This window comes from Sturnira hondurensis, unplaced genomic scaffold (assembly GCF_014824575.4).
Source record: "Sturnira hondurensis isolate 20B ecotype Veracruz unplaced genomic scaffold, ASM1482457v3 Scaffold0019216, whole genome shotgun sequence".
NCBI lineage: Eukaryota > Metazoa > Chordata > Mammalia > Chiroptera > Phyllostomidae > Sturnira > Sturnira hondurensis.
This window is the reverse complement of record NW_028091847.1, coordinates 2,248,454-2,266,244: the sequence shown is the minus strand read 5'-3', so window position 1 is coordinate 2,266,244 and position 17,791 is coordinate 2,248,454. Positions and strand designations below refer to the sequence as shown.

At 45.7% G+C, this 17,791-nt stretch overlaps 1 protein-coding gene across 3 annotated transcripts in view; it reads right to left on the bottom strand.

The window, feature by feature from the left end:
• Positions 1–17,791, bottom strand: part of ABCC5 (ATP binding cassette subfamily C member 5) — a 76,660-nt gene that overhangs the window by 32,571 nt on the left and 26,298 nt on the right. For 2 of the 3 annotated variants that reach the window (XM_037027631.1, XM_037027632.1), the window contains 8 exons: positions 12,830–13,063; positions 12,504–12,677; positions 11,526–11,673; positions 9,011–9,159; positions 8,245–8,352; positions 3,985–4,341; positions 1,508–1,579; positions 76–200 (listed from right to left, as the gene is read on the bottom strand). In XM_037027631.1, the coding sequence (XP_036883526.1) occupies positions 76–200; positions 1,508–1,579; positions 3,985–4,341; positions 8,245–8,352; positions 9,011–9,159; positions 11,526–11,673; positions 12,504–12,677; positions 12,830–13,063 (1,367 nt within the window). Of the gene's footprint in view, positions 1–75; positions 201–1,507; positions 1,580–3,984; positions 4,342–8,244; positions 8,353–9,010; positions 9,160–11,521; positions 11,674–12,503; positions 12,678–12,829; positions 13,064–17,791 lie in introns of those variants that run through there. The other variant, XM_037027633.1, reaches the window with a different exon arrangement.

The following is a 17,791-nucleotide window of genomic DNA, read 5'->3' as shown; positions in this document are numbered from 1 at the left end:
CAGAGCCCACTGACTCGGGCTGCCTTGCGTCTCACATGGCCGAGACAGAAAGCACGGAAACCAAACACTCCTTGCCTTTCTTCATCAAATTCCTTCCCGAACAGGATGTTGTCTCTCAGAGTGGCATTGAGGATCCAGGCCTGCTGGGCCACGTAAGCAAAGGTTCCACTGGCTGCGATGCTGCCGTCCAGGAGTGTCATCTGCAGAGACGGGCACCATCCGATGGTGTCATAAGGCAAAACCACCACCCTAAGCCAACAGAGCCCCCCACATTCCACAGTGAAGCTGAAAATTTTAGCCATTTCCTTGGATGCTTTTTGGACCCCAAACCAGACTTCACCTTTGTTCCACAGAGCTACAGCTGCAAGGAAAATCAAAGTCTCCCTGCTGGTTCGCTCAAGTCATGGGAACCCAGCACAAGCCGTGATCTGAACCAACAAGCACTTCATTCAGCAACCTATAAGCTACTTTACATCCTTCCTTCCTAATTGCAAACTGTTTTAATTAAGGGAAGCACAGGCAGAAGGCCCTTTCAGAATCCCCTGGGGAGGATGCTATAAGGATTTACAGCCTCAACTTCAGGGCAGGCCAGTTCATCTCCGGAATTAATCCAGGCTACTGGCTGGATCAGCTGACACTGAAAAATGAGGACCAAAGGGAAAAAACTTCCAGTTACACATCAACTGATATTCAGAGTATCCATACCATGATGGCAACCCCACCCCACCAACATGAAGAAAGTGCACGACGAGCCATTAGCTTTGAATTGCCTTCTTAGTCACAGCAGTTGATAGGAACTATTTTACCCATTTTATCTTTGGTCAGGATTCCTTTTGGGACTGACACTTACAATCTGTCTTGGGTCAGGGCCGTTACTAGTTTGGCCAAAAAAGTCCGTCAGGTTTTTTCCCATAAGATGGTTCTAGTGCGTTTAGTAGTGCTTGGCTTCATTTAAAACAATTTTGTTAGATTGTACTGTGACAGCTGTCATTATGCTTTGAAAAAAGCCAATCAAAACTGGTGAATTTTTGTGCAGCCATTTTCATATTGAAGATGGAAGAAGATATGCCACATTTTTGGCGTTTATGCTTTATTATTTCAAGAAAGGTAAAAATGCAACAGAAACACACAAAAAGATTTGTGCAGTACATGAAGAAGGTGCTGTGACTGATCAAACATGTCAAAAAGTTTCCAAAGTTTCTTGGTACTATTAAGATATTGGCCAAATAATTCTTTGCTGTGAGGCTGTCTTCCACATTGGAAGATGTTTAGCAGTACCCCTGGCCCCTACCCACTAGAAGCCAACAGCAGGAGAGAGCCGACATTGCTGTCCAGTGGTGGGGATGGAGTGGGGGATGGGGGGAGGAGAGATGCAGATGAAGGGTTCCTTTTGTTTCTACCTTTCCTGATTCTCTCCAGGAAATAAATTCATTCTTTCTGAGACTATTCTAAACCAGAGTCCAGAGAAAGAAGCAAAAAATGCCAAGGACAATAAACAAAATCTTACCTGGCCTAAAATGGCTGAAATGAGAGATGTTTTTCCACTTCCCACACTGCCACAGATTCCAACAAGTTTACCCTGGAAAAAACCAGAGCGAGAGGGAGGTCATTAAAGGACTACCGACCACTCATCTCCGGGGACCTCCTAGTTCTTCGAGGAAAAACATGTTAATTACAGTCCATCAATACGGAAACTGCCTTCCTGAGCACCAAGCAAGTCGCTGACCTCCATTCCCCCCTGCCAGCCACCTACTTTGTAGGGCTTCTGCGGAGGTACGCTAAGGTAACAGATGTGCAAGTCTGGGGGGAAATTAAATAGGCCGCACACATTACAGTATCCCACATCACTTTTAAAAGGATCGAACACCTTTCCTACTTTGTTGGTAATCCATGTTTTTTGATTGTTTATTTGGTTGTTATTTTTGGAAGAGAGAACTCAAAAAACTATTTTATTATGATTTTTTTCTTCAGGGCCTAGAAATTATTTTCAATAAAAACCATGTGTACTATTGCTTCCATTTTTTTCCTACAAAAACACTTCTAAGAATCTGAGGAGTATCTCTGCCATCATTCCCATGTAAGAATGGAAAATCAAGCCTGGGATTAACTGAAAATCCCCAGGCAAAATAAACAATGAGTTCTCAATGGGCAGCGTTAAAAGTTCTTAAGAACGGACGATTTTAACATGGCCATCTGTTTAGCAACCTTGTACTGAATGAAGTCTTACAGCAAAGGAAGGAATGAAGGGTGGTGGTGCAGAAAGAAGATGGACTCTGGCCCTGGCTGGTGTGGCTCAGTGGACTGAGTGCTGGCCTGCAAACCAAAGAGTCACCAGTTCAATTCCCAGTCAGGGCACATGCCTGGGTTGCTGGTGTGACCCTGGTTAGGGGCGTGTGAGAGGCAACTGATCTATGTATCTCTAGCACAGCAACATTTCTCTCCTTCTCCTTCTCCTTCCCTTCCCCTCTCTCTAAAAAATAAATAAATAAATAAACAAATAAAAAGAAAGAGCACAGACTCTGGAGGCAGAAAGGTCTTGCTCTGAATCCCAACTCCACTAGCATTTGCCAATTGTTTGATCTTGGCCTTGTTACTTAAAACTAATACTCTCTCTCTCAAGGGGCTTTGAGCAACTTGAGGAATGGAGTTACCCTTGAGAAGCAAGTAGTGTCCAGTACTTAATAAAAATATGTGGCACAAAATTTTTGAGGTGGTCCCAGAGTTTGAAAGATTACAGCCTGATAGTAACGAGAGGACCAAACCAAGGTTCAGTCTCCACTCCAGTTAGGTTTTCACAAAGAAAACGCTGTTCTGATGACTAAATGGTGACTGAAGAAGATATCAACAGTGAAGTAAGTGAAGATATTGGACAACATTAAGTTCCCTTCCTGTCCCTAAAGAGGAGGGTGGGGCCCTGGCTGGTGTGGCTTCAGTGGATTTAGCCCACACCTCTGGACTGAAAGGTCGCCAGTTCAATTCCTGGGCATGTGCCTTGGTTGCCAGCCAGGTCCCCAGTTGGAGTGTGTGAGAGGTGACCAATTGATGTTTCTCTTGCACGTTTCCCTCCCTCTCTTTCTCCTCCCCTTCCCCCCTCTCTAAAAATAAATATATATATTTTTTAAAGAGTAGGGTTGGGAGAATTGTGGTCTCTCTTAGAGCCCAGATTCACAGAGCTTTAGCTCTTTGAAGAGAGACCACAATGTCCCCCACTTACTGACTCTGTCTTTGCCCAGAATGTGAGGCCCAGGAGGGCAGGGATTTTGTTTGTTTGGGTTTTCCCTGCTACGTCCAGGCCTACAACAGTGCCTGGTGTAGAGCTGTATTAAAAAAAAAAGGCTGTTAAATAAATGAATATGTTACCACCTCTGGGACCCTCTGCACGATGTAGCCCTCAACATGGTGCTGGCTCCCAGTCATATTCTATACTTTAAAGGCTTGAACCAAGGAGTCTCTGTTCCAGCCACTCTCTAAAGGAGGGCCTCTGAGAGACTCTAGTCCCATGCCACCTGGGCTGTGATACAATATACGCGAATGGTCCCTGAACACAAGCATCAAAAACAAACAATCCCCACAGAATCGTCTGGAGCAGCAACACTGCAAGTACCTATTGCGCTCCAGGCTCTGTGTTGTGCATCGCGCCACGGTAACGAGAGGCTCACACAGGGTTAGAATAACCAGAAATGGTTATTACAGCTCACATACAACTATAACAACCAGAAATCAATTCGGGGCAAAATCCTGGAAAATCCACTTGAATGCTTCATATCCTTGCTTACACAATGAGTATCTCATGAGGCCAGCTGTAACTCACTTCTATTGTTAAATGCCTAAATATTCCTTTTAGAGGTGGAGCTGGCCAGAACTGCTCAGTAGCTCAAAAATCACTCCCAGCCACAGAAGTACTTTTCTAAAGGAAACGGCAGCTGCCCGCTCCTGCCAGAACAGACACCTGGTAGACAGGGCAAGGGGAGGCCGAGCGGTTACCTCTTCGATTTCCAGGTCGATGTTGTACAGCGTCCTCTGTAAACGGAAGCTCCCCAGGTGGACGTGCTTGCCCTCTTCCTCCTCGGGACTGGGCCGCTCGTCGCTGTCCAGGAGGAGGTGGCCCTTCTGCTCCGCCAGCACTGCCTGATGCTCAGCGCGCTCCAGCTGCCTCACCTTCTCTTTCTTGCCCCTGGCAGCCCTCTTTTCTTTTTTCGTTTTGGGGGCCAGCTTGGGTGAGTTCTGGATACTGGAGTGGGAGGAGTCCCATGCCAAGGTGGCATTTTTCACCTCTATCTTGATGTGAGGACTGGCTGGTTTTTTCTTTATCATGTGAACCTCTTCCATCAGAAACAAACTCTGATAGGAGTTGTGAGAGAGGTGCAAAGATGAGACACTGGATCAAGACCAGGGAGACAAGCCTAGGGTGTACACTCACGCAGCAAAACACATCAGGCTATACAGTGGAAGGAAGCTGAAGGGCAAAAGGTAGCTCATTAGTGTAGCCCAGCCTCAGACCCAGCGAGAGGTCACAGGGGTGTGGGGACACCCTCAGGAGGGACAGGGCCTTGTTAGTGGCCCAACACACTACCAATGACATGCCTTTTCATTTCCTACCAGTCTCCTGGGACCCCAAAACATCTAACTAGCCCATATATGGGTCCTCGTTCTCCCCCAGGAGCTGCTGAGCTGCAGTGGGAAAGTGCAAGCAGAAAAACCGAAGGGCACGCTGCTTTCCTATGCAGACGCTCACCGCACGGACCACTCCAGAGGGGCCTCAGAGCCTGCACGCTTCCCTCACTCACAGCAGGCACGGGCCTTGGGGGAGAGGCTGGGCTGAGACTGTGACCAGGCCTCACGTGCTCACAGTTAAAAGAAGCGTCTACGGTTTTATCGACGGCAGAGTACACCTTCTTGCCAATAAGCTCTCGTATCTTCGAAATCCTGCCTTGGAACTTGTGGAAACTCAAATAACCAAAGGAAAGGACTGGGGTGGAAGTGAAGGGTATCTCCTTCAGAAACATCCTTGAGAAGAGGGAACAAAACTCTTTCCCCCCGACTCATTCCCAGAGGCCCTCTGAGTTCTGTTAGGGGGAGAAAACGGAAATGCGTGGAAAGACAAGTGTTTCTGAAACACTGACGGAAATGAACCTCAGCTCGGGACGCTGATGTTCCCCTGACTTTGAACCCACTTCTGACAACACTCTTAAACAAGGGGTCTTCTCTACAGAATGGCATCCCAGTTAGAGTCCCAATAGGATTTAGAAAAATGAAATTTTTAAATAAATTCAAATCATTAGAGAGTCTTTAGAGAAAAGATGATTTGTAGGGTCAGAACTCTCCATTTAGTTACTAAGAACCCCAACCTGTTTAAAGCATGCGGTACTATTAAATGTATCAGATACGATACGTTTACAGATATGATAGCATGATATATACGCTAAATGTATCAGATAACCCTCTTCCCGGAGAGCAGGCCCTTTCTGCTGGATCCTGAACTTCTAAACCTGCTCTTTTCCTCCTTTAAATCGCCAGACATCCTGTTCCCCAATCTTCCCAGAAGTGACATAGTTCTAAATCTCCTAGATAAGCTCTGGCTGGTGCGGCTCTGTGGACTGAGTGCTGGCCTGCAAACAGAAAGGTCACACGCCTCTGAGTTGCAGGCCAGGTCCCCAGTTGGGGGCATGCAATAGGCAACTGACAGATGTATCTCTGCACATGGATGTTTTTCCCCCTCCCTTTCCCGCTCTCTAAAAATAAATGAAATATTTTAAAAAATAACAAATTGTCCTGTCTAGTGTAGCTCAATACATTTAGCACGGGCCTGAAAATCAAAGGGTTGCCGGTTCGATTCCCCGTCAGGAAACATGCCTGAGTTGCGGGCCAGGTCCCCAGTTGGGGACACATAAGGGACAACCACACACTGATGTTTCTCTCCCTCTTTCTCCTTCTCTTCCCCCTCTCTAAAAATAAATAAATAAAACCTTAAAATAAATAAATAAATCTTCTACATAAAAAAAGAAAGAAAGCAAAATAAATCTCCTAGATAATCTTCACACTTAGTAAACGTAGGTTTAGTTTCTGAAAACAGCGGCTGACTTCACTGGTCCAGGCAGAGCCTTTTCCTCAAACATTTAGCGTATATATCATGCTATCATATCTGTAAACGTATCATCCATGAGCTAAGAATAAAACACCAGATATCGTGACCAACTCCATACAGAGAAACCATATGCTGACAGAACTCCCACACTTCTCTCCACTAAAGAGTTACTCCAAGGGCCTTTTAAACCTCAGTGGATTTTTTTAAAATGTGCTCAGGCCTCCAGTTTGCACAGTTTCTTCCCCGCATTTCTTCCCCATGTTTCCCTACAGCCCGCACTCCTCCCAGGAGGATTTCGGCTTCGGGTACCCTCTGCCTTGGTGTGCTGAGTCACACCACCTGAATGTATATCTACATGGGTTCGCACCCATCGGGACAACAGAATCTTAGAGGTACAGAAACCACACAACTCAACTTCACCACGTGACACTGGCCATCAAAACACTACCCTCATTGACCAGAAGAATCTAATCAGAATGTACCTGTTAAGCACGAGAGGGGACTACTCGAAGGGCTGCTGAGTAACATACAGGAATCCCAGTTAAACTGTGATTCCCGAGAAACAGTGAGTCGTTTTTCACTGTAAGTATGTCTCATGCAACTATCAAATGGGTATCTTGTGTTTTTATTTGCTAAAGCCGGCAACCCTACACTGGTGACCATTTTATCAGGAAAGTCACGAGGTGGCTTCTCACTGCCTTTCTACAGATTACCCCCTTGTGGAAGGAAGAGAAGGGGGGGCAGAAGAAGATGGAGAGAGGCAGAGGGAGGTCTCGGGGAGGAGGACACCGCCAAGGGGTGTAAGATAGACAGGGACTGAAGTCTCAGGGTCATATAATAGAGCTGTGGCGGATTCTGCTTCCATTACTAACTTGGACGCTTCCTGGATAGAGGAAGGACTATGTTGAGAAAACCCACTTGCTAACAATGTAAGTCCTTGCTAGTAAGTGAAAACAGCTGTCGAGAAACGGGGAGAGAACAAATTTATACTGCAAACTCCTATTTCTTCCCCCAAAATGCCATCAGATCAGCTCACTAACAAGGAGGGGGAAAATTCGTACTCGTTATCATTTGCTTTCTTCCATGACTGGATTTTACGGGTTCAGCAAAATAAAGCTCTGGTTACAATGCGACCACTTCTTTTTCTTTGGCTGTGGCTCTTCACCTTCTAGCAGCCAAATGGGGTGAGGGAGGGCAAGGGCTGGGGTGCATTCTTAATTCAAATTCACCAAGTTAACCATAAACAAGTAGAATAGAAATAAATTGGAGAAAGCTCTTCCTCATTCTTCTTAAGAGGTAAACCCTATTTGTTTTCTTTCAAACAACTAAGGTCATGCTATTAATCCCTGAAACACCTGTGCCTTCACCCACCAGCACCACCTGCTTTGCTGCAGGTGTGCAGGAAGCCCTCTGCAGTGGCTTTGTCAGAGAGTCCCCGCCCACCCAGGTGCGGTTCCTTTTTTTCTTTTCTTAAGTGTTAACTGCTGTCAAACACCCACCTCCTTCTACTCTTCCAAATACAGCTCCCTCTGGCATCATATATTTGTATTATGCTGAAAGCACAAAGAACCCGGGCAAGCCAAGAACCACCCCCCCAAAAAACCCTGATACTTAACTGCATTTCTCCACAGGATCTAGTTTTATGACTACCCCATGTCACTGAAGTCCCTCCCTGTATCATGAGTGGCAACCACAGGCCAGGAAAAGGAAAGAATCACAAAGGGCTCAGCATACTGACCAGACAAAATGAGGATAGCATTTTGGTGGAGAAACGCAGTTGATCGAGGAGAGAAAAAGCTGACGGTCACCTGACAGTTCTGATCTAGGTCTGAATCCCTTAAAGGCCCAGTAAGTCACACAACACAGGCCCACGTCCGATCTGGCAGAAGGGACCAGCTCTGAAGAGAAGCACTGAAATCCGGGGAGCCCCAAGCTAGGTGGGCCATCTACAGATGGCGAAAACTCACTTACTGGAAAAGGTGACTAGTTCCACCCTTAAGTCAGTCTGCTCCACTGGCCCCTTTCTTACCAATTTGTCAAAAGGCTAAAAGTGAACAATGGCCAAGGTCAGCCAGCCTGTGTGGCCCACTGGAATAAAGGTAGCAGGTAGTTTTGCCAGGGACGGCTTCTGACGTGGAGGAAGAGAAGGGACCACTCACCTTAAACCTGTCGGCAGCAACTGAAGCTTCTGAAAGGGATTTTACTGAGAATGGAGTTACTTTCAAAGCAAAAGTCATGGAATTGAAGACAGTCACCACTGTGAAAGCCTGAAAAGAGGAAAAGAGAAGAAACTGCGGTTGACGAGGCTTTGCAACTAAAATCACGGACCTCATCAATCTCCTTTCAGGAGGTTTTAAGGAAGGCTGCCGCTTGACTCTCCAATGTTGGTATGAAGCAGATACATTTTTTAAAATCCTTACCTGAGGATATATTTATTGATTTTTGAGAGCGAGTAAGAGAAACATGGATGTGAGAGAGAGAGACACTGATTAGTTGCCTCCCGTCTGTGCCCCGGGGATCAAACATGCAACTTAGGCATGTGCCCTGATGGAGAATCGAACCTGAAATCTCTTGTTGTACAGGACGACGCTCCAACCAACTGGGCAACCCAGCCAGGCCTGAATCAGATACACTTTTTTAAAGATAGAGCTTTTGTGAGCACTTCAATTAAAATTTGCAGCAAATCTGAACCACAGGATGATTTGCATTTTCAGGATCAAACCCAAAGTTGAGCCGACTAACAACGATCTGCACATCATTTGTATATCGGTGCTGAATCCTCTCTCTGCCACTTCTCAGCTTAATCACACTGATGAAGAAACACCTTCTGATTATTGGGGGAACCTCCAAACCCAGAAACAAGAGGACCAGAGCATCCCTGCACGTGGCAACTCTGAATTCCCCCAGCCCTGAGGGCTCACTGACCTGTGCCGCTGTGAGATCGAAGCCCAGGACCATGTGCACCGAGAACGTCACCACGCTGGCGATCACCATCACGATGGGAGCCACACCGACGGTGATGCTCTGGAAGTACCCGGCTTTTTCTAATATCCGCCGTTCCTCCTCTCGGGTTTCTGAGAACAAGAAGGAAGCCAGTTTCTAAAAAGCGAACCAAGAGAAACCTGCAGTATCGCTCTTCCACCACCAAGTAAGACCCAACAGGTCTTCTGCCACACACAGGTTTTAAAAAGACCCTCTAACACCAGCGGTGCAAAGACTAGGTCACCAGGACTACCAATCCCTATCATGGGCTGGCACACAAGCCTGAGGTCTGAAACGGATGGAATCACAGGAGTGACTTAATGGCAAACTGCATTGCGTATCTATACAACGATCACCTTCTGCCTCCGTCAATCCTCTTTGCAAATTTCCTCTGTACAGAAGGGTCAAACACATGTGCCTGCAACTGGCAGTTTTGCTTGCTGACCTAGCTGCTGTTTATTTTTTGCCTAGGTGCTTATAGGCAAGACTGTGCAACGGCAATGAGAACTAAAAGGAGCTAAGGGTTCTTCGAGCGCCTGCTGTAAGTGGGCACTGAGATCGGGACTTTCACACAAAAAGCAGGAGGGTGACCAACAGGTGAAATACAACTGCTTTGGGTAGGATAATTTTCTTAAATAGTTGCCACACTAAGACTATACTTTCAGGGATCATTTCTATAGTTGGTTAATAGTTGCCACACTGACACCTTTATTCACAGAGCAACCCTAGAGTAACGAGACCACGATGTAGGAAGTATGATAATAAAGTGGTGAGGTATTTTCAAACAAACTTTTCAACTTAAAGGAAGTTCTCCTGAGAGGCTATGTATGGACCTGAAGGTATTGCGCTGCCCAAGACACTGCAAACTACCTTCAGTCAGCTCATAAGCCATATTTTTAAAAAATGTGGCTAAACCAATTAATTGCTTTAACAGTTACCATACACCTTATCTGAATCTGTAATGAGCAAGAATGCTCCTTTCAAACTCAAATAAAGATATCAATGTTAGGGGTGGAAGGATGAGTGGAATCTCGGGAAAGGTTACAAAACTCCAGAACCTGAGAGCCGGAAAGGCCCATCAGTGGTCACCTTGCTAACAACATGCTTTGCAGATTTCTAGTTGGCATCCATTTTTTCCATTTTTATTGGCAACAAACTCACTACTAAATGAAGCAGCCTAATCCACTGCTGGGAGTGATCCCTCTCTGGATGACCACTCACATATGAAGTTTATGAAACTGGACACAATGCTCCTGGAGGTTTAACTGACAAACCAAGCAATGAAAATAATAATAAGAATAATAAGCTGTCAGTGCAACAAACAGCTTCCTTGATCTGAACATGGTAGTTCCATTCAACGTACAACTGCATTTCACTTTTTAGCTGTAGTGTATTTGGGTCAGCTCACTATGAGGTCGTGGTCAATGAACATATCTTTTATATGTAAATTAAGTTTATATGTAACTGTATCTTCTTTTTAACCTCTAAAGTGTCTCTAAATACATCCCTCTTAAATTTCACTTTTAAAGGCCCATCATTCCAACTTTTGCTGAGATCTGTTGAATGTCCAGTCTGTGCTAATTACTCCTCCATGCTTTGTAGCATTAACACGTCACATCTATGTCTGTGTTCAATTTATGGATCATGGATCAGAGACAGACATGGAGAGCCTTGTAACTCAACATAAAGTAATTGACTGAAAAGTTAAAAATAAAAGAACAGGCCCTGGCCGGTATAGCTCAGTGGATTGAGCGCAGGCCTGCGAACCAGACAATCGTGGTTCAATTCCCAGTCAGGGCACATGCCTGGGTTGCAGGCCAGTTCCCGGCAGGGGACCCACGAGAAGCAACCATACATTGATATTTCTCTCCCTCTCTCCTTCCCTTCCCCTCTAAAGATAAATAAATAAAATCTTTTAAAAAATAAAAAGAAATAAAAGAACAGGCCAGAAAAGCCTATAAGTGAGTCACTGAGCTAGTCCAGGGTCCATCTGCCTTGACCCCTCACCTAGCGCTTCTCCCAGCACCTCCTTCCCCAGGGTCTCACACCGAACTATTGCGGGGGTGCGTGCACCCCCAGAGTACCAAGGGTGGCAGTGGAGCTCTCAGCAGCCACATGGTACCGTTTCCTGAGATGTCACCACGGCCAGACCAGAAACAGCCTGGGTGGGGTGAGAGTACAGGACAGGGATCTTTAAAATGGAATGAAATTGCTCACAATGAGCTGAATCACCTTGGTGGGAGGGTGGAAATCACAGAGTTCTCAGGCCTCAAGTTCCTCCCTCATCTGTGAGATGAGGTCATGAGTCCAAGTGGCTAAGGTCCTTACCAATGTAAGATATTACAAGAACCTAAGTTATTATCTCCCAGGACTTTAGGGTTCCTGGAGCTAATTTGCTCAGGAAGCAGAGGAGTCAAAGTCCTCCTACCACGTACGCAGGTGGCATCTGTACACTCACTTTGGACACTTTGAGAAAATGCTTTGACCCAGGCATACATTTTAATAAATTTAATGTAGGTGAGGACTTCGTTCATTTTCTGGACACGGTCATCCGTGGTGGTTACACATTTTCTTCTGAAATATGCAGTGATCCGTGACACAAACATCTGAAAGGAAGAAGAGGTGTTAGGCCAAACCAGGGCTGACCAAAGTTAAGAACTGTCTAGTCTTCCTGGGAAATAAAATCTATTTAAGATTTTTATAAATCAAATGAGTGCCATGTAGTTGTACTGCTTTTAATAAAAGCGGTTTATTAAATTATAATAAAATATAATTTGAGATTTAATACTTAAATATTACTAATTCTTAGCCCTGTGTAAGACAAATACTGTTTTTATAGTAAGCACAGATATCAAGTGTTAGCAAAGGGGAGCAGCAGAGCCCTATCAGTTAGTATGAATTTGAGACAGAATGACTCAAAGCACTCCTGTGTTACACGGGGGCAGGGTTCACCTGCTGGTCTTTTCATTCATTCAAATTTTCTCTTTTAAAAATCTCTACTCAATCCCTGGCTGGTGTAGCTCAGTGGACTGAGGGCGGGCCTACAAATCAAAGGGTAGCTGGTTTGATTCCCAACCAGGGCACATGCCTGGGTTGCAGGCATCGTCTCCAGTAGGAGGCGCACGAGAGGCAACCACACATTGTTGTTTCCTCTTTCTCCCTCCTTCCCCTCTCTCTAAAAGTAAATAAATAAAATCTAAAAAATAAAAATAAATAAAAATCTCTACTCAAGCAACACCTCATTTCCCCAAGTCCAAATTCTGCCTATGTGAACTGGGCGCTATCTCCAGCTCCTTCTAGACTTTTCCAAACCAGGATCTTCTTTGAGGAAATTTCCAGTAAGAGATGTGATACTTCAGTGGTGCCTACTATATATAACACAATGGAAGCAACTAATCTCAGAAGCTGCCAAAATACAGTAAGAAGGCTTACTCACCATTGCTGGGTAAAAGAGGATAAAAACAGCTGATCCCAGGAAGCCTGTTGGTCCCAGAATAATTACATTATAAATCATGCCCAGGATAGCAACTATGGGTCCTCCAGCCAACAAGCTGCCAACGGCGGCGGCCTCGAACATTCTCTGCCCGTCGTTGGAGCACAGGTTGACGAGCTAGGAAACACAAAGAACAGTGAGAGGACCCTGTGAGGACAAGAGCCACTGTGTCAAGAGGAGGAAAAAGGACAAAGCAGGAATCTAAAGGAAAGAAAGAGCTTGGCCTGGGAGGCCTTCTCTTTGTCCTGAAGCAAAGACCCCTTACTCACCTCTCCCACAGACTTCTCCTTAATGTTCTTTAACTTAAGGATCTTCTTAAACGCCATGGTGAGGATGGCCCCCCGCAAGCGAATGCCAGTTCGGTAATTCAATGCCCAAGTCAGTGCAAGCGACCAAGAGCGCACGATTTCTGTCAGGAGGAGGCCCAGGACTAACAGCAAGCTGTACTTGAGATTAGAATCTGTGCCCTGGGAGTACTCCAAGAGGTGCTTCACCACGAAGGCCTACAGGGAGAAACACACACCGCCGTCAGCATCTGCACAGCACCCACACACCACGCAGCAGCTTTATGTTAAGTTAGAAAGAGGAGGCAGCTCCACTGTTCAGTGATAAGTGGACAAGCAGGGAGAAACCTCCTTGGAAGGCAATCTGCCTGCAGTCATTTACTGAACGCGTCTTGCAGGAGGTAGTTCCGATTTGAAACGTTCTTCCTTAAGGACACCACCACAACCGATACTCTTTCTAATGTAACATAAACCTGTCCATCAGCTGAAATTAATTCTACACACATGGTCATTAAAAAAAGTATGTATTTGACTTTAGTCCAGCAACTCCACACATTGACACATTTCTTTAAATGAAATTATGAACCTTTTTTGGATCGTTTCAAGCGTGCTTATTTGATAAAAAGGAACAGTGTACCTACAGTTGGACTGGGGAAGAGTGAGAAGTGCATTTGCAAAACATTCCTGAAAATAAACATCAGCAGTTTAATAGCACAGAAGGGAGCAAACAAAGCAGACTTTCACAAATCCAGAGACCCTCCCGTGGGCCCTCCCCACTCCCCGCTCCCTCCCAAAAACAAAAACATGTTACCTCAGGTAGCATATGTCTAACACCACCTGCAGTGAGGAAGGCAGCAGCCCCCAAGAACCGCCGCGTGCCACCTCCAGCTCTGAGGTCCTGCAACGCCGGAGCACACACTCATACGAGGCACATTCAGCAACAGGATTAAATACCAGCAAGTGGGAGGTAATGTACTTTTATTGAAAATGAAAAAAAAAAAGTACCATCTTCAAAGAGCATCTCACAGACACTGTACAACAGGAGGAGCATTGCAGTAACATACATGGGAACATACAGAGTCAAGTTATACAAGGCTAGCCATCTAACAGGTCATCTGGCCTCCGCCCGCCGGATTAGCTACACACAGTGGAAATACAGAACAGAGCCAGCATCTGTTTCCAGAGTCCGGAGGAGTACAGCAAGCTGACAGCACTTAATCGGTTAGGGCTCCTGACGCTGCAGTGAAGCTGCAATGGAGGAGACTCTCCCGGAATAAAGACCTTGCTGCTAAGGAAAGAGAATTAAAAAACAAAACAAACAAAACAAAAAAACCCCAAACCCAAAACTCCCCAAAGCAGTAACTCCACTTAATATTGCTGGCGCTATTGGGTCACTAGATTGTGAGCAATGACTGACTTCTGCTCAGGACAGAAGACAAAAATCTAGGCCTCGAGGAAAAACGGGTGGCATCCTTCAGTCTTTCCAAGTCCCAGCAACTAAAATGGGTCTTGCCAAAAATGAAACAAAACAAACCAGAGCAAAAGAAAGCCAAACCAATCTCCCACCCAGAAGGAAGAAAAAAAAATTAAAGAGAAACCCATCCACCCATCTACCCCGGAACCTTCTAGCAGAGGGCACTGGAGCTGGAAGCCAGCTCTGAATGACAGACAAAAATGGAGGCCAAACACAAGTGTCCTGAGGCAGCTAACGCTGAATTCCAGGACCCAGACTTGCTCTGGGTGAGCTGGGATTTCTCACTTCTCCCAGAGGAGGTTGATACCAGATGCCCACTAGACCCTAGGAGATCCCCACCCGTCAGAGGGATGTCAGTCTCTGTAAACAACCTGATCACGTCAACAGGAGATTGCAGCTGCCAAGAACTATCGTATTCCACCTTTCCCCTCCCTCGGATTTTTAGGTTTATATCCATTGTTTGGGTCACCACTGCATACGGCTGGGTTGTTGGTTTACTAGCAAGAAGATTGGCGTCTTTTCCAGTATGCAATCCAAAATGCAGAACTGAGTCACTGAGTGGCAGGGTCGAAACCCCATTTTCCTCACGTGAAGCGACTCAGTAAGATGGCGGTGCAGTAAAGCATTTTCTCACACACCTCGGCACTGACGGAACAGTCTCCAAAGGAAGGCGTGAAAGGACAGCAGGATGAAGTTGGGGGTTCTTTCTCTCCCACACCTTTAGAGTGCCATGTTTCGGCACGGTAATAGCGCGACTACCTCCCACAGGGGAGGAGCCGGGGAAGGTAAAAGACATAATGAACGCTTACACTATGCAAAACTTTCAAAGGGGGAGGGGGGAAAAAGAGGAAACAGCAGATTAAAGAATTTCCAACACAGAGGGTTTTTAAAAAAACAATTACATTTCAAACCATTTTGTATGGGGTAAAGAGAGAAAAAAAAAAGGTTTTCATGGCAAATCCAAACAAAATTTAGTTTTAAAAAGCTACAAATATATCACGTCAATTTAAACAAACTGGGAGAAAACTTGAGATGGTCAGCATAGCTGTCTGGCTGTGGAAAACATTCCCAGTGAATAAACATTACCTTACCTGAACTCTTGGCGAGAGATTCTGCCCAGCTTGACTCTCTCATTCTGACCGCAGAATACAGCCAATCCTGAAAATTCTAAAGAACAGCTTCTGTCACTGGTTCCACTACAGAGAGACTCCCCCCAAGTCCAGATTCTGACAGCACCAAGCAAGCTGCAGCTGGAGAGAGGTTGGAAGGGTGGGAAACTTACCTCTCTAGAGGCTTTTCACTGTCCTTTCCCCCAAAGGCCCTCGGGCTGAGTTAGCATTCACCAAGAGATATAGCACTGCAGGAGGCAGCCTTCTCTTGCAGATCTACAGGGCGGATGCTAATTCTTTACACACACATCATAGGTCAGGCCTGGTCTTTTAAAACTGTTTTAATCCAAGAAGGCCACAGATCATCTCTGTAAATTCAGCAATTTGGCCCCTCGTCTTAGGTCAGGACCACACCCTTACAGATGCTGGTATTCCATTAACGTGATGGTGACCCTTGGATACCCTGCACAGAGTGCCGGTCCACTGGCGTCACTGACTCCTTGGATCATCCTGATCAGAAATGTCCAGCCCTGGCTGGCCGGCAGTTGAAAACAAAACACAACCACCTGACTGGGTTGCATCTGCTCTGCATATGGCTACCAAGGTTCAGTGAGGCCTGAGGGGAGATAAGAAACATGCCATATTCGGGGAGTGGGTTCTTACGTGGATTTCTGTAAGAGCAGACTAAGCCAGTTTGGAAGTTGTGCCACATTTGCAAATGTGCAGAAATCTAAATGGGGTGTTCCTCGAAGGGATTTAAGTCCACAGACAGAAGGTATGCTCATTGCTAGTACCAATCTCGAGACCAGCCTGATTGCTCAATTTCCAATTGGAAAGGAATCAATTAGAATCGGAGCTCCAAAAAAGACGTTTTGCATTCTTTACAATTTTAAATGATTTTATCAACTAGAGAGGCTGTGGACGGCCACTGCTTTGTCAACTGTTCTAGGATGCATCTCGTGAACTCCTACAGGCCTCAAGGTGCTCTTCCCCAAGCGCGGAGAGAAGAAAAAGCATGCTGCTGTTTTCCTATTAAAGGAAGACTCTCTCAGCTTTCCCTGGTATGTAGAAGAATTTACTGAAGATTAGTATTTCAGTGAGCGGTGCCTTGAGAGAGAGATTAAGGAATACACACACAGATGCTCAGCAGAGTGACTGCAGGCCCCCAAGTAAACATGCATAGGTAATTTTTTCCCAGGTGAAAAATTAAAATCCCAACAATCTATGGAGTAAGTTTTTTTTTTTTTGGTGAGGGGAGCCATAGAAGTTCTTGCATTGTCCAAATGTAATCAAAAAGCCTGTGCAGTGTGCTACCCGGTGGATAGAATTCCATGAGGGATCAGAGCAGCCACCAGCCCTGTAGTGAAACAATGACAGAAGCTCTTCTTGGGGGAAGCTGGCCCTATGAAAACGTTTGCCATTTTGGTCAATAACATAATATTCAGTTACATGGTCCCTCTTACTTAAAACTTACACAAAAATGTGTTAGTTGGTCGATCAATGTAGAAACCCAATAACAGAAAAGTAGTTTTTCTGCTTCAGAAAAAGAGATCAAATCTTTTTTAAAAGGCATCAAACATTTAAAAAAACAGCAGAAAAATTGTAAATTAGTTTTGCCTAATCACTATGCATCTTAGGTACATACTTACCAAAACCATGAACCTCCAGCTTACCCACACACGGAAAATGCACAGTATAGTAGCAGCGCTACTGCTTCGATGCCTCAAGGCAAATATGTAGAGAATAGATTTAATCAAAGTCTCAAGGGTAAGGCAGCACAGCAGGTGTAAAAACAGGTGTCCAGAAAACAGGGTGCAGGTCACGCTTACCTACTCTGCTCCAGCACACACTAGGAAAAAACCATGGCTGCCACCCTGACACTTGCCACACAGTTTACACTATAGACCAAACTGAAAATGGACTCCGGGTTAGACACTAAAAACCTCAACAGTCCTCTAGTGTCCTCGGGACTCATCTGCCATAGAACCGTCAGACAGGTGACAATGCTGCCTCCAGGTAGCTGGTGGACCACCAGCACTAGCTCCACAGCTTATGCCATGCAAGACTCCGCTCGCCCACTCACAGCACTGAGAGACACACCTTCCCAAACCGAGACTGTCATCTCATGTCAACACACAGCAAAGGAGCACAGTCCTGCCCAGAGCCAGAATCACTCAGTTTCACCCCCGCCCCAAGACAGCAAGCCTGTTCCACTTCTTATCTGGCAACACAGGCCCCACATCCTTCCAGCTGCTGACCAGCCGCCACTCACTCCAAAATCAATTGTTCCCTTTCCTCAGACCTGGAGGCATCTCTAAGGCTGCTAACTAGCCCAAAGGTGAGCGCAACCCCTGCAACAGAACA